Source organism: Pseudorasbora parva, chromosome 1 (assembly GCF_024679245.1).
Source record: "Pseudorasbora parva isolate DD20220531a chromosome 1, ASM2467924v1, whole genome shotgun sequence".
NCBI classification, from domain to species: Eukaryota; Metazoa; Chordata; class Actinopteri; order Cypriniformes; family Gobionidae; genus Pseudorasbora; species Pseudorasbora parva.
The window spans coordinates 36,250,050-36,265,349 of record NC_090172.1 but is presented as its reverse complement, the minus strand read 5'-3'; the positions used below and the strand labels follow the sequence as shown (position 1 = coordinate 36,265,349).

At 37.6% G+C, this 15,300-nt stretch overlaps 1 protein-coding gene across 1 annotated transcript; it reads left to right on the top strand.

Annotated features, from left to right (window-relative positions):
• The first annotated feature begins 308 nt into the window (after window positions 1–308).
• arhgap1 (Rho GTPase activating protein 1) lies at window positions 309–15,244 on the top strand. Its single transcript, XM_067439456.1, has 13 exons — window positions 309–437; window positions 3,941–4,085; window positions 5,733–5,825; window positions 5,909–5,996; window positions 7,692–7,823; window positions 7,926–8,012; window positions 9,035–9,133; window positions 9,245–9,355; window positions 9,533–9,609; window positions 9,714–9,791; window positions 9,880–10,008; window positions 10,157–10,260; window positions 13,335–15,244. The coding sequence occupies exons 2-13, from the start codon at window positions 3,950–3,952 to the stop codon at window positions 13,503–13,505; spliced, it is 1,305 nt and encodes a 434-aa protein (XP_067295557.1). The 5' UTR covers window positions 309–437; window positions 3,941–3,949; the 3' UTR covers window positions 13,506–15,244.
• Window positions 15,245–15,300: the final 56 nt, after the last annotated feature.

The following is a 15,300-nucleotide window of genomic DNA, read 5'->3' as shown; positions in this document are numbered from 1 at the left end:
CCCACTTTATGATTAGACTTAGAACCCCCCCCCACCCCACCCCCAACTGTAATTCTTAACATTTAATTGTAATTCATTAAAATACCATCTGTTGTTTTGCTGACAATGGACGGTGGTGTTGCTCAGATTCAGTGGTCCTTAATGAAGGGGTGTTGACATGGAGGAACCTTCTGACATTTGAAATAGCTCTTGGGCGGTTCAGACCTGACAGAACGCAAAAGCAGTTTAACACGTGTGTTCTGTTGTTTTGACAATTTTACCTGTTGGTCAACCAATGGTTATAATAACAGCATATTCCTGGGGGCGTTGCCATACGTTCTCATGCTGCATCCGGGCCGTTTGCGCTGAACTATACGGTTCGCAAACCGGAAGTCCCGCATGAAATTCGCAAGATTGACGGAGTTGTGAAGACTTCATTAGGGAGCGTTGCAAAATAGGTAAATTAATTTCTCCTTATTTGATTTCATAAAACCTGAAAGGTTTTGCTGAGCGTTGCCTTTAGTCCGCATAAGCCTCTAGCCGTACGGCAGGACAACACTTGTTAGAATTTCCGTCATGTTAAGTCGAGATGAAATAGGTTTGCAGCTAACGTTAGTTAGCTTAGCAGACTGTCGACTGATTACAACGAACCAATATGTGCAAAATTTTTGCTTAAGCGCCGTCACTTGAGAGGTCATCTGTTGCGTATTATTTAAATCGCATGCCTGCATGTTGACTGTTCTTGCTAGGTAAACACACAGTTAACGTTAGGTGTCCAGATGTTGCGTTTCCTTAGAAACGATGGGGAATCCGACAATATCTGTCCTGAGCAGGAGTCTAGACCAGACGACGAAAAAGAGTAAACGTTTGCCATTTAACCCCAACACTTGAAAAGTTCGGCGAACCGCTGGTATGAGTGGTTGTTGAAGATACTCAGGATTACGTTACTGACCTGTCAAAGATAAAGTAGTAACGTTATGGGCATGGGCAGGGATCAAGATATGAGCACCGATCCCAATGCTGATAGTTTCCCATACCGCCCTACGTAGTATTGTGTATAAGATAATTAAATAAAAGTGAAATCGAGTCTATAGTTATCTGTTTACAGTCAACGATATGCGCAGCTCAACAAAAATGCTTACATTTATTGTCCTTTTTGTACGCCTTTACTGAATTTTTATTTGGTATGATGACGTGTCCTGCAGTTGTAACATGATATGTTTAATCTCAAAATATTTTAAACAGCTATTTATTATTATTATTATTATTATTATTATTACTATGCATGCAGCTTTAATGACCTCATATTAATTGAGACATGTCTCACCACAGAGCCATGTAGCATGCATGAGGCAGTAATAGTAAATCCTCCACTACCTTCACAACCTTCACAGTTTTGTCCTAAAATCTCCCCATTTACTGATGAGATCATTTGAGGCGTACAGAGTTCATTTGTTGTGTTTTCTCTCCTCTGGATCCATGTGTAGATGGCGACACTGCAGAGAGATTAGCAGAATCTCACCACACACTCTGCTTTGCTTTAATGTGCTTCATGTTCATTCTGCAGATTATTCTGTGGTAGATGTGCTGCACACATCTGAACCATGCTAAATGGCTTCACTAGACTGGAAACACAACAGATAATTGTTGCATTTGCAATAGTTTTTAGCAGACGTTTAGTCATTTATGAATGGGGATTGGTGCAGCCGAATGGAGCTGGTATGAGCGGCGTCTTGACAAAAACACTGGCACTCAGGAATGCTGAACCGTCACAGATAAACTACCAGATGAATGGGAAGAAGAAAACAAGAGCACAGATCCTAATGTTTTTTTCCTGTATTATTTTTGATACTTTGTATAGTGAATAGTGAAATCTCGGTCGTACCTTGTTTGTTTGTAAGGTCATTGGTACATTGGGACTAGACATTATTTTTTATTTTATTATTATTGTGGTCTAAGGCTACAGTCTTTTAGAAAGCGTATATTATTTTGGAGGTGTTGGGGCTTATTTATGTCTTTTGTTTTAGGCTCTCTTTTGGGGTCTTTGTTTCTCTCTAAAGTGCTAGTTGACTTCAATGCCTGCAGTCTTGAAGCCTCTGAAGCACAACTGTGAATGAGGCGCATTGTTTTTGCTGATGATCTTGTGAACCGGGTAATGAATTAGATAACTATCGTAGAGTGAAACAGGACTGATTTTTGACGGGTGCTGTTTGGTCAGAACCAAAGGATATATGATCAAGTACTGACATCAAAGATAGTCCAGCAGTTAGCTTACTAAGAATGATAAGAGCTTCTATATGTGATTTCTAAGACTATAGCAAGATTGCTGTCAGTATCTACAACAAGGCTACATAACTGAGATAAGCCATGTTCTTTAATTAGAGCGACAGATTAATGACCTGTGTTACGTCACCTCAAATTAAATTGTTATCTTATTATTTAGAAATGTGGAGGTGGGTGTCTCAGCAGAATGAAGACTGTCATGGATGTTAGTAACTATGAAGCTGGCTCTGTTAAGGTTAAAGCTATAAATAGGAGCATAGGGTAAAACTGAGATTTCTTGTCAGTATACGGCTGGGCAGCCACATTGCCGCGCGGCACCAAAGCGAGGGACTGTCACAGCAGATCACTGTCTGAGCCCTACTACTGACGCCTGCTTTTAGTAGCCCTACAGCAACACACACACACAGATAACAAAGATATAGCACATTTACAATGCCACAATATTTTAATACTAAAAGTATAAGTACAAAATATTATTATAACATCATTAATATTATGAAGAATTTAGGTTTAGTTTAGTTTCACAAAGCTTGACCCTATTGACACGAGAAGATTGATATTGTGATCTTCAGGATTACGGCAAATTAAAAAACTTGATGGTGTGGATTATTTACATTGCATATGGGAGTAATGTTCTTTTTTATGTGCATTAATGTCAGAATGGCTTTTGATTAATGAAAAGACTTAATTTAAGACTAGTGAGGCTGTTCACTGCATTAGTCCACTACACAATTTTTTCAATGAAATCTATGGGCAAGCTTTCAAATAAACGCACCGTTTTATGAAGAGCTCCGCAAATTATGTTAGTTGATGGTAGTCTGCTTACCAAACGATTGAATGCACATCGATGTGATCTAGAAACGAATCCTTTTTTAAATCATGCTTTATTTAATGGATCTGATTTGCTATTTGAACAGAATAGAATGCAATGCGACAATTTACCGGTTCTTTTTAATGCAATATTAGTGCAATGAAGAAATTAAATAGTTTTGCAAATATTGTTTGTGCAAGACAGCGCAAAAGCTCATTTGTTTCCACACATGCTTCCTATTAGATGTGTCATTTATGAATAAACACCTATCCTAAATAATGTTATTTATTTATATTCTGGTTTCCCTCTCATAAAATGCTTTAAATAATAATAACAATAATAATACAAATAAATTGTGCATGGGCACTTGCATTATTGTGAATGTCCTTGTTACAGTGTAATTATATTTTTAATATAATTATGTTTTTTTTTTTTTAGGTAAGTTGCATGTAATTAAGCAGAATTTACTGCTGTATAATATAATAATAGTACATGTAACTTGACAAATGCACATTAAAATAAAGTGCTACATAAATTTATTAAATGAATCAGTCAGCCAAAAAACAAATTGAATATAGGACCATTTCTAATGTTTCTATGTCATTAATTGTTAAACAGTCCTCACTGGGACAGATTCATAGATGGCAAGACTTTGTTACAAAACAAACTCAAAGGACCTGTTCAGCAGTCATTGTGGTCACTGGTCAGCCATGTGAGTCAGCCAGTTAATGTACAAGCAAGTTTGTGCATGCATGTGCAACACTCCATTTGTACAGGCTTATGCTGGATAGACAGGAACCTAAGGTAAAGGGAACTAAGCTTTTGCAGATCTCAGTATAACGTTGTGTGTGAATTGTGTTGTCTTAGAGGACCATCATGTCCTCTGACCTGTTGGTGGACCTTCAAGATGATCTGGGAGGAGACGACTCTCCTAGTGCTGCCTTGGACCAGCTCAAACTGGTACAGGACAAACAGTGGCCACCAGATGACCCTGTTAGCCTGAGCAAATCTGGTGAGTGCACTTGAGTTGAAATTGTCATACAGGATGGTAATACAAATAATAATAATGTTTAAATGTAGTTTCTTTTAGTAGAATCAAACAGTTTTTTTTGTGGAAAATAAAGCTATGTGAGCAAAAGGAAGTCATTGCCAAGAACTAACCATTATCATGAATTCCAACCGTATGCTTACTATATTTAGAAGTAAATGAAGCTGAAACTTCTTGATGACATAATTGTCACTTCCTATTTAAGAGCCAGCAGAGAACTCAAGGTGTCATGCAGCATTAGTCATGAAGCACACACACACTTACGACACAGGCATACACCCAGAGAAACACTTTGCCACTCTTACCAAGGGAAACTATGAGTGGACTGGTGTGTGAAGTCCGGTGTAATTGATTCATCATCTGATTGAGCTTAATGAGCTAGTGAAGCTCAGAGACTGCAGCAAAGTAGAACGAGAGTGAAAAACGATATGATAGTGTTTTCACAACTTTCAAAAGAGAAAAAAAAAATAGAGAGCTAGATTTACAATCTTTTTAAATGTAAGTGACCACTGTACACAACCAAATCAAGATTATATGAAGTGTATAATACTACAGTTCATTATCAGATACTTGGCTCTGTTAAGGTCCTTTAGTAAAGTATAAAGTTCCTTTAGTGTGTGTGTGTGTGTGTGTGTGTGTGTGTGTGTGTGTGTGTGTGTGTGAATGTAGTGGGTACGGAAAGTATTAAGACCCCCTTACATTTTTCTCTCTGTTATATTGCAGACATCTGCTAAAATCATTTAAGTTAATTGTTTTCTCATTAATGTACACACAGGACCTGTCAGTTGCGTCATATCTGCGTTACCCTCGGTTTCCAGTTTTATTTGGCAGAAGCGCTTTACTCTTAGCAGTGTGCTGCAAGTGTCACAGCTCCCGCTGCTTATGAGGCGTGTGTTGTTCATCTCATTAACAATCGCTCCAGCGGCCTTGTTTAGCTCCACAACACTCAGTCCTGCTCTGCTTCATACTACAGTAACGTTAATAACAGCATCCATGAACATGATTTCGTCCAGAGTCCTATCCCTGTTATTTTCCACCGGTTGTGAGGTGAAGACCACATGTCCCAAGATGCTGCGATCAAACTTGGCGTCATCAAACTATGCCTTTGTTTTGAATAAGCGCCCTCTAGCGGACGGAAAAATTGCATAGTGCACCTTTAACTCTCTGATTTTTGTTACGCCTTTTAAGGGCCTGCACATAGCTCGTGAGGTTCGCTTCTCCACAGTGCGAACTTAGTTACAGTGTCTTGTGGCATCAGTCTCTAGCACACAAGCGCGAGGCAATAGGCTTCACGAATGGACCAATGAGTAAACACAGAGAGCAGATAGTGTTTATGGGAGTTGTAGATTTGTAGTGTCACATTGCAGTTAGTTTCTTATTTCAGATGCCATTTGAGAAGACTACAATTCAAATATTTATATATAACCAGATGTTAATGTCAAGCCCTGTATCATTTCTGACTGGAATATTGTAGGCCTTACAGAATACTGCCATGCCTTTTAATCCATGAGAGACATCCATGTATCATTTTACATTCAAATGATATGATTAAGTCTGTAAAATATATATATTTTTATTTGTTTGAAATGTGGTATTCATTCTTTCTTTTAGCTTCAGACATTAAAAGTCTTGGTGACACTACACATCTGTCCTGGGATGACCCCTTCTATGATATTGCCAGACATCAGATTGTGGAGGTGGCAGGTGAGGAATTATTAAATCCATAAGCACCACCAGCTATCATTTATTCTAGTGCTAAAATTCTTGATTTTTATCTTTCTTTATAGGTGATGATAACTTTGGTCGGAAGGTCATCGTTTTTAACGCTTGTCGCATGCCCCTCCAACATCAGCTCGATCATCATAAACTTCTCATGTAAGTGTCACTGCTCTTACTTGATTTATGTGCTTCATCAAGCTGGGCTTAATACACTGCATCAAATATGCACTGCCTTCTTCCTAATTATATGTGGTTCAAATTACATAATTTATTATTTGTCTAGGCTATCATACGTAGATGAGCACAAGACACTTTAAAGATCGAGGTCAAGTGCAGGAAAAACAAGTACAGGGAAAGAAGCACTGATAATGATTCAAGGAGAGTTGTCGTCCTTAGAGTTGTCAACTGATGTTTTCTTGATTTATTCTTACATACTGGAACAAAATCTGATAAGTATGTTAAAAGATGTAAGCCTAGGTAGATTTTGATTTTTTTTAATATAATAATAAATAATTTTCTTTTTTGTTATCCTGTGGTGTGACAAAGTAATTTGGTATGACATTTGAAAATAACAGCTAATTTCAGTAGACTAAAATGAATGTAATTTTAATAAAAAATGTATAAAACCTGGTTTCATAGACAGGGCCTAGTTTAATTGGGAAGTTTAAGTAGCTTTTATAAACGTGCCACTAATGGCTGCGTAAAAATCCAGGGACTTTGCTCCCGTACCATGGGTGCAGAGGCACAATGATATTACGCAGCATCTGAAAATAGGCTAACTTCCGTTAACGTAACCAATGTGTCAACCTGCTTGCACAGAGAGCATGCTGGGCACTATTTTCAGGCGCTGCATAATATTATTGCGCCGCTGCACCCATGGCATGGCAGCAAAGATCCTGGATTGTTATGCAGGAATAAGAGTATAGTTCCTAGCCATAACAGTATAGAAAATTGCAACTTTTCATTTTCCGTTGGTCTCAGTATTCAATGTAACTATACACATCACAACATGTAAAATGTGTGCTAAGCCTAACTCTGGGGGGATACGGTGAATAAGATAAAGTCCCAAAAAGTCTGCGTGTTCCTTTAAACATGGTCTCTGAAACTAGGGGACTATGTCACGTTACTTGGCAGTTTTTCAGGGATTAGTCTAGATAAAAGACAATTAAAGTTAGTTTCAAATGGCAAAATGTCTATACCGTAGTAAAACTAAATCTCAAGGTTTTCCTTCCTTCCTTGTTTGCATAAATGTCAACCATTCAGTATGTGCTGAGTAATAAATCAATCATGTGTTCAGAGGTCAAATCACCACAATGCTCTAAATGCATTGACGTTTTTAATGAAGTGAAATCGAGACGGATGTCTTACATCTGTTTAGTTCCTTATTGTGAACTTGAGATGAGTTGTCTGAGGTTAATGAAATCTGGAGCAAATATTACAGACTATAAAGTGTATAAATGAAGACTTCCAATGCAAAAGACTCCAAAAGCCACCTCGGTCAAAAATGAGATAACAATACTGAGTGAATGCTCTCTGCACATAGTATATGTTTCATCAAATACTTTCACTTCAAACCCACTAAATCCCATGCTCAGCCCATTCAGAAGTACAGGTTCTTAGTTAGGAACCTTTAAACAGAAGCCTGACAAAAATGCTCATTTTAAAGAAAAACGTCAGGCGGACTTAGAAGCTTTTGCATCCAAAGTCTTCAAATGAAACCTGATGTTTCAGTAGTTGACAGATGACAGACACAATATAAGTCTTATAAGTGCCCATTTTCCTTGTGTTTGGTTTAGTGTCTAATGTGACAGTTTGGTCTGCATTTATTTATTGATTGCTATTTGTGTGCAGGTATTTGAAGCAGACTCTTGATAAGTATGTGGAGAGTGATTATACCCTCATCTACTTCCATCATGGTCTGACCAGTGAGAACAAGCCCTCTCTCAGTTGGCTTCGAGATGCCTATCGGGAGTTTGACAGGAAGTGAGTGATCCTTTTGTTAGTGAGTAGTTCATGAGTGCTTTAACAGAAGTACACTTGAGCAATTGGTTCTATCAAGCTTCAGTATCGCTGTGCCTGTTGCAGGTATAAGAAAAATATCAAGGCTCTGTACATAGTCCATCCCACCATGTTTATCAGAACCATCCTTATTCTCTTCAAACCCATCATCAGGTCAGTGCCACACTATGCTTAATATGATGAACCTCTGTCTTCCTTCAAGTGTTAGTTCACCCATAAATTACATTTCTTTCATTAATGACTCCCAATGTCGTTCCACACCCGTAAGACCTCTGTTCATCCTCGAAACACAGTTTAACATATTTAAGATTTAGTTTGAGGCCTTGCTGTCCTTTGAATGTAAGTGTATGCCCACTTGCTGTCCACGTCCAGAAGGTAATGAAAATCTCATCAAAGTTGTCCATATGTTACATCAGTTGGCTAGTTAGACTCTTTTGAAGTGTTGACAATACATTTTGGTCCAAAAATAACAAAAAATACGACATTATTCAGCATTGTCTTCTCTTCCGTGTTTCTCAAATAAAGAATCAAACGGTCATGATTCAAGATTCGATTCGCGTGTCAAACTGCTGAAATCACGTGACATTGGCGATATGAATCACAAATCAATCTGCTGAATCGCGACCATTTGATTCTTTATTTGAGGTTTGAAAACAAATGCGGAAGAGAAGACAATGCTGAATAAAGTCGTATTTTTGTAATTTTTGGACCAAAATGTATTGTCGAACCTTCAAAAGAATCTAACTAACCAACTGATGTCACATATGGACAACTTTGATTAGGGCTGCACGATTAATCATATTTTAATCGTGATAACGATATTGGCTTCTGTCGATTGATTTCAAATAATCGTCACGATATTGGCCTGCTCGTTATACGGTTTATTTTAAAATAAACCTCTTAAAAGGTTTCTTTTCTTTGATGATGTTTTCATTACCTTCTGGACGTGGACAGCAAGTAGGTATACACTTGCATTCAAAGGACAGAAAGGCATCAGACTAAATCTTAAATATCTTAAACTGTGTTTTTCGAGGATGAACAGAGGTCTTACAGGTGTGGACCGACAGTGGGGTGAGTCATTAATGAAAGAAATTTCATTTTTGGGTGAACTAACCCTTTAAGGTTCTGATTTATTCTGATATCTCATAGCCTGTATTCTTTACTTCATATTACAGCTTTAAGTTTGGCCAGAAGATAAATTACATAAATTATTTGAGTGAGCTGGAGGAGGTTGTGAAGTGTGATCAGCTGGTGATTCCCAACAGAGTCAGAGAGTAAGAAAGAATATATTCAATGTCATGCTTTCATATATGCAGTTGAACATGTATGTGCTTGGGCAATTTTTTTTGCCCCACAGAAATTCATTCAGTAGTTTCTTTGTGTAGGTATGATGATAAGATCCGTCTGTCTCTGAAGCCGTCTGTCATCCCTGGACCAATCTCCCCCCCCCATAGTCCTCCTCTTCCTTTTCAGCAGTTTGGTGTCCCACTGTCAGCGTGAGTTTTCCTTATACTTTTCCTCTCACATTTCACACAGCTACTGTTACTGACGAAAAGCATGAAGCACCTTTATTCTTAAGTTGAGACTGAATGTACTCTTGACCCTGCCAGTGACATTTAGAGTTTTTTTGTAGCTTTGCTTATTGAGATTGAGTTTTTGTTGTTTGTAATCAGATTGAGACACCGGGCAGCAGATTCGGAGGGAATCCCGCTAGTCATGCGTGATACTATTGGATACCTGCAAGAGAATGGTTGGTCTTTTACTGCTTTATATATATAGCCTTTGTGGGTTGAAATTGATTTATTTGCTTTGCTTTTTTGAGAATGTGAATTTAATTTCCATCTTCACTTGTAGGTCTCCAGACAGAGGGAATATTCCGGCGTTCTGCAAATGTTTCTTTGGTTAAGGAAATTAAGCTGAAATATAATTCTGGTAAAGTCATGTGATGCTCTGTAAACATTTCCTGTTCATAAGATCGTTGAACATCAGTCCTCAGAATGTTGCATGTGTGCGTCTGTAGGAGAGGAAGTGAGTTTCTTTCAGCTGGACAATGTCCACTTGGCAGCTATGATTCTAAAGATGTTCCTCAGAGAACTGCCAGAGCCGCTGCTCACCTACCAGCTCTACAATGACATTGTCAACTTCCACAGTGAGAACACACACACATACCACCTACATACACCAGCAGCTCTCACACACAAACATGTCTGTACACCTCCTTTACTGACATTTTTAACTGATTTGCTAAAAACACATTTTTGCCTACAAACAATTTACAGTTCCTTGTGTGTTATCAGATGTTGACACCGAGTCTCAGGCAGAAAGGATTCGCACATTGCTGATGTCACTTCCTGAGGAGAACTATGCATCACTGCGCTTCCTCATAAAGTTCCTTGCTCAGGTAATACTTATCGTAATCAGAAATGTTCGACATTAAAGGCCCACTGAAGTGCTTTGGAACGCGCCGCATTATTCAATGTCTTGATGTAATTTCCCCTGAAACAGCTCCAGCTGTTAGCAGCTCCTCCCCTTTTTTGAAACAGCCAATAGTGTTTAGCTAATAAACAGTTTGACTAGAGCCTTTCTGTTTGGTAAAGCCAGTTACTTCTAACAGTTTATCAATCTCCTCCATAACGCTTTGAAATGCAGCATTCTGTGCATAATTCAAATTCAAGAATTCAAAATGCGACTCACGCATAAGATCCACGCTGCGCTCTCGTGTCTGTAGTCTAAATTTAGACCAGAGCCGCGTGTGCGCGCTGCTGCTGCGGTGCGTGAAACTAACATTAAAACAGACTTCATTCGCCTCAAATGAAAGCATATTTACACTGAATCGTTTCCTATCGCATATATAGTGTGCTGTGTGTCTTTCACCATGTTGAAATTAGTAAATGTGTGACCAACGGACCGATATCAGCCGCAGCTTCAGCAGTGTAGGGGGCGGGCAGTAGATTCTAAAGAGCATTTTGATTGGACAGAAGATTTGACGAGAAGGTGAAGTCTGCAATGATGTCATCAAAATCTGTAATTCGTTTTAACGGAAATGAGAACCTGTACGTTTTGAATGCTTTTATCTCCTAAATGCAAATTTTGTCTTTGTTTTGGATCATAACAGCTTATTATAACTTTAAGGCTTACATAGTCATATTAAAAGCTAAAAAACTTCAGTAGGCCGTTAAGGATTTTTTACTGAAAAGTTGTGCCCTTTTTTAAATATAATTTATTAAAAATCCTCTCCTTATATCATAATCAATGTTTTCCCTGTATTTAATTTTAAATATAATTTTGGTAACACTTTAGTATGGGGAACAAATATTCACTATTAACTATGACTCAATAAACTTCTAATTTACTGCTTATTAATAGTTAGTAAGCTAGTTTTTGTAGCATTTAAGTTTAGGTATTGGTAGGATTAAGGGATGTAGAATAAGGTCATGCAGAATAAGGCATTAAAGCATCACTGGGTAACTTTTGCTCTCGGGGTCCCCCTACAGTTGGGACAAAATAATGTCCTCAACTACTGTCGTAAGATCTGTCATCCTACAACAGGGGATGCCATCGCGCGTGCACTTGTTGACATGATAGCCCTGAACTAGTAATGCGCGAGTCATCTCATAACCCGCGGACGCCGTATGTCTATTTAATGGTCGCGGGTGCGGGGGCGGGTTGTAAAAATATATACAGTGGTGCGGGGCGGGCCAAATAACTTGTTAAAAGCGGCCCGCGGGTTGGTGCAGCACTAACGTGTATTAAATGATTAATGATTCATTTTTGGGTGAACTAACCTTTTAATAGTTAACAACTGAACCTTAAAATAAAGTGTTACCATAACTTTTTTTAATGTTTAGATTTACATTTATTTTAAATGTATTTATTTAAAGTGCTTATATGATGCTTTTTCAGATATTACCTTTCATGCAGTGTGCAATATAATATCTTATGAATATAAAAGGTCTGCAAAGTTTTTAAAGATCAAATTGCATGATAAATGTAGTTATTGTCTCCCAAAAGAAAGAAATGAATTTGTATAATGCCAACCTATGGTCTTTAATAAACCATAGGCAACAGCGAACAAGGTGTACTTTGACCTGCCATTTACCCAATCAGAGCAGAGTAGGCTTTTGGAAAGGAGAGATTTAGAGAGTTTGAATCCTTTATCCTCTGGGAACCAGACACTAAGGGTTCTCACTTCTAAAGTACTTACATTTCAGAGACATAAATTTAAGATTTGAAAAGTCTGTGAAAATGAAAACATGTCCTTCAAAGTACTTGAATTTAACATGAAATTTTTTTGTAATATAGCATCACGCTATTCTAACTAAATTTAGTTCATGTGATGCTTAAGCCAGAACAAAACAGCACTACTGATTGGGGGAAAGCAGGAAAAAACAGATTTTTACAAAAAAAAGTGGCATGAACTATATAAAATTACACATTGAACTACATAAAAATTAGTTACTCAAGGTTCCAATGATTAATGCCAAATAAAGTGCTTTATTTACAGAGGTAACTGGAGAAACCAATATATCTATGCCACTTCATAAGCAGCATTTACTGCCAGACACAGAGCTCTTCTGTTATTTTTTTTTCAGTCCAATGCGACCCATATTTTTACACTGGTTTCAAGCCAAACAATATTTGAGCAAATATATATTTTATTAAGGCATATGCATCGATACTCTTATTTTCTTAATAGCAAAATGTAAAATGCACAAAGGAAATATGTTATAGACAGTATACATAAAATAGAAATCGTAACATGAGCACGCAAAAAATCTGTGCGCACATAAAATGGTTCTCGTGAGCACACCAAAGTTTCTTGTGAGCATATGAAAGTCTGTATATTTTTTTAGTTTTGCAACAGTCCCTTTAGGGGTTCTGTATCTTATTCATAAAATGTAATTAAATTGCAAATTTCCTGCATAGTATTCTCTATATTTTAAGGCTTTAATTAAGTAGTGATTCATAAATAAGACTAAAACCAGTGGATTTTAACCAATCAGGATTTTAAAAAGATCATATACACCTTAAATTAGTAGTATAAAGTAGTTTTTGATACTGTCTAGATTGGTAGTAACAAACTAACATTTATTGAGCTTGATATAAAATAAAAGGTGCTTTAGTCCTTGAATCTGGTGCTCATGAAAGAGTGGGAACCATGTGAGATATAAGGTGATGTGCAGTGTATATTATGAGGGGATTTTTTTTTTACCTTGGATGTATGCAAGCCAAAACTTATTTAAAACAAAATTGGGAACCTTTAAAATACCATAATAGGTGCACTTTAAAAATATGACCCCTCCCCCATACCATTTTTAATTTAAGGTTTTCCTTAAAAAAAAAACCTGATATTTGTACAGGTAAACTCAATGTAGCATTGAAGATCCCTGCTTATCGATCTTGCTCAGTATTTCTTACCTATTTTCTCCTCTAAGCTTATTAGTGTTTCTGGTCTTTATTGTTATTGATTTGCAGGTATCTGCTGAAAGTGAAGTCAATAAGATGACCAATGCCAACCTGGCTGTGGTGTTTGGGCCCAACTTGCTGTGGGGGCAGGATGCTTCCATGACGCTTAGCGCGATCGGACCAATCAACAACTTCACCCGCATCCTGCTCGACCTACATCAGGAGGTCTTCATTCAGTGAGGAGCAGGAGAACTTTTTGCCGTTGACTCCGCCCCGGTTATTGTCCCCTCCCAGGTCCATAGATTTGCTCCTTTGCCGTTTCCCGTCCTTTGTGTCTCCCTCAGTATTGCCAAATGCATGAGTGTCTCAACTGGGTGAAGCTACACAAAAAGGATACTAGAAGGCACAGAGTGGTCAAGCTTTCACAAAAGTTTAGGCTGTGATTAAATTCTGACAATCATCTCCTTTACTCTCCTCAGAAGTCATGTAGCTGCTGTCAGACATGATGGTACTGCATAGACACAATAGTTTTATACAGTCTGGTAGCAGGGGCCTAAATCAATAAACCAACGAAGGTAGCCATTTTTATTTTCATAATTTTTTTAGAAGCTCATCAGCTGTACTTTGGACATTGTTTGCTCGACTTGACCGATGCGATTTAATTTTATTTTTTAGAGAAGTAAAATTAGACTAAATGCACATGTTCTCTATTTTGTAAGCCATAGTTGGCACAAACTATGGACAAGTATAAAGCACTACTACACAAACTTGAAACACTTGTTTTAAACATGCTTCTTTCTTATTACATAAAGTATATGGTATTATGTCAAAAAAGAGCTTTCATTCAGACTTCATTTATATTATGATATCACTATATTATTATTTCTATTATCCATTTAATCTTTTGTGTGTGTGTCTCAGTGGTTCCAGGAACAGGGCAGATACTTTTATGGCCAGCACAAATTTCCTGATGCTGAAACAGATTGCTAGAAGCACTCTGGCATTAATTCTTCTTCAAAGACCTGATTATTTTTTATGCCAACAGTCACCCTTCTCTGTTTGTGTGGAGCTTTGTGTATTTTGTATGTGGTCTTTTCAGTAATGCTGTTGTATTATATTATATTATACCCCGGAAATATTTATTTTCGGCCAAAGATTATATGGTTAATGTGGTTGTGAGGTACATTTTATTTGTAACGAGAATACGTACTGCCTGTCGAGGGACAGTGCCATTACACATGAAACAAAAGCTCAAACAACAATTTGATTTCATTTTTTCCCTCCTAGTAAAATTGTGTTTTTATCAATGAGGAAATATCAGTGCGATGAGTTACTGCTGGTGTCTTGAGCACATAAAGACCAAGTACGGTGACCTTTTGTTGTATCACAGGGCTCTACGTGAAGTGGGAGTTTCCCCTTCGCTTTAATTTCATGATTCATATATTAACTGTCAGGATTTCACACAAAGGAGGTTTGTTTCATGATCTGAGGTCCAAAAGAACCATAAAGCTGGTACTTGGGTACAAATTGTTTAGCACTAATGAGTTGTGTCATATGCCTTGATATTGAATTGTAACTGTTTATTGTGTCATGCAAACATCCTATTCATGTCAATACATCTGAGCATTGACATGTGGACCAGTGGCTTAAATAGTTTTAGACAACCTCCCTCAAACCCCAGTGTCTGTGTGCCTTACTGGAGTGAACTGGCGATTATATTAGCTGTTGAATTGAATTCCCCTTCTCTGGACAGATCTGTGAACTTTGTGCCATTCTCTTGTATCTGTATCCAAACACATACCTGTTTACCTGTACTGTAGACGTGTATCTCTGGTTTCCAGGTGGAACTTTGCATTACTTCATTTGTGAAGGTTCTTTTCTTCCATTTTGGCTGTTAAAATGTATTCTGTGCTTTTGAAATCTTTACTTTTGTATATCATGTTGTGAATTCTGAGTAATAAATTGTTAGAGATGGTGTAGTACTTGGTGTTTTTCTTTTTTGTGTGTGATTTTGTTTAAGCTTTAGAAAACCCCC

What these genes read in the sequence shown, in the direction of transcription:
- arhgap1 (XM_067439456.1), top strand. Translation starts at nt 3,950, where the DNA reads ATGTCCTCTGACCTGTTGGTGGACCTTCAAGATGATCTGGGAGGAGAC. An exon ending in GATCATCATAAACTTCTCAT is followed by an intron (nt 5,997 to 7,691) that starts GTAAGTGTCACT and finishes ATTTGTGTGCAG; the next exon opens with GTATTTGAAGCAGACTCTTG. An exon ending in TCATAAAGTTCCTTGCTCAG is followed by an intron (nt 10,261 to 13,334) that starts GTAATACTTATC and finishes ATTGATTTGCAG; the next exon opens with GTATCTGCTGAAAGTGAAGT.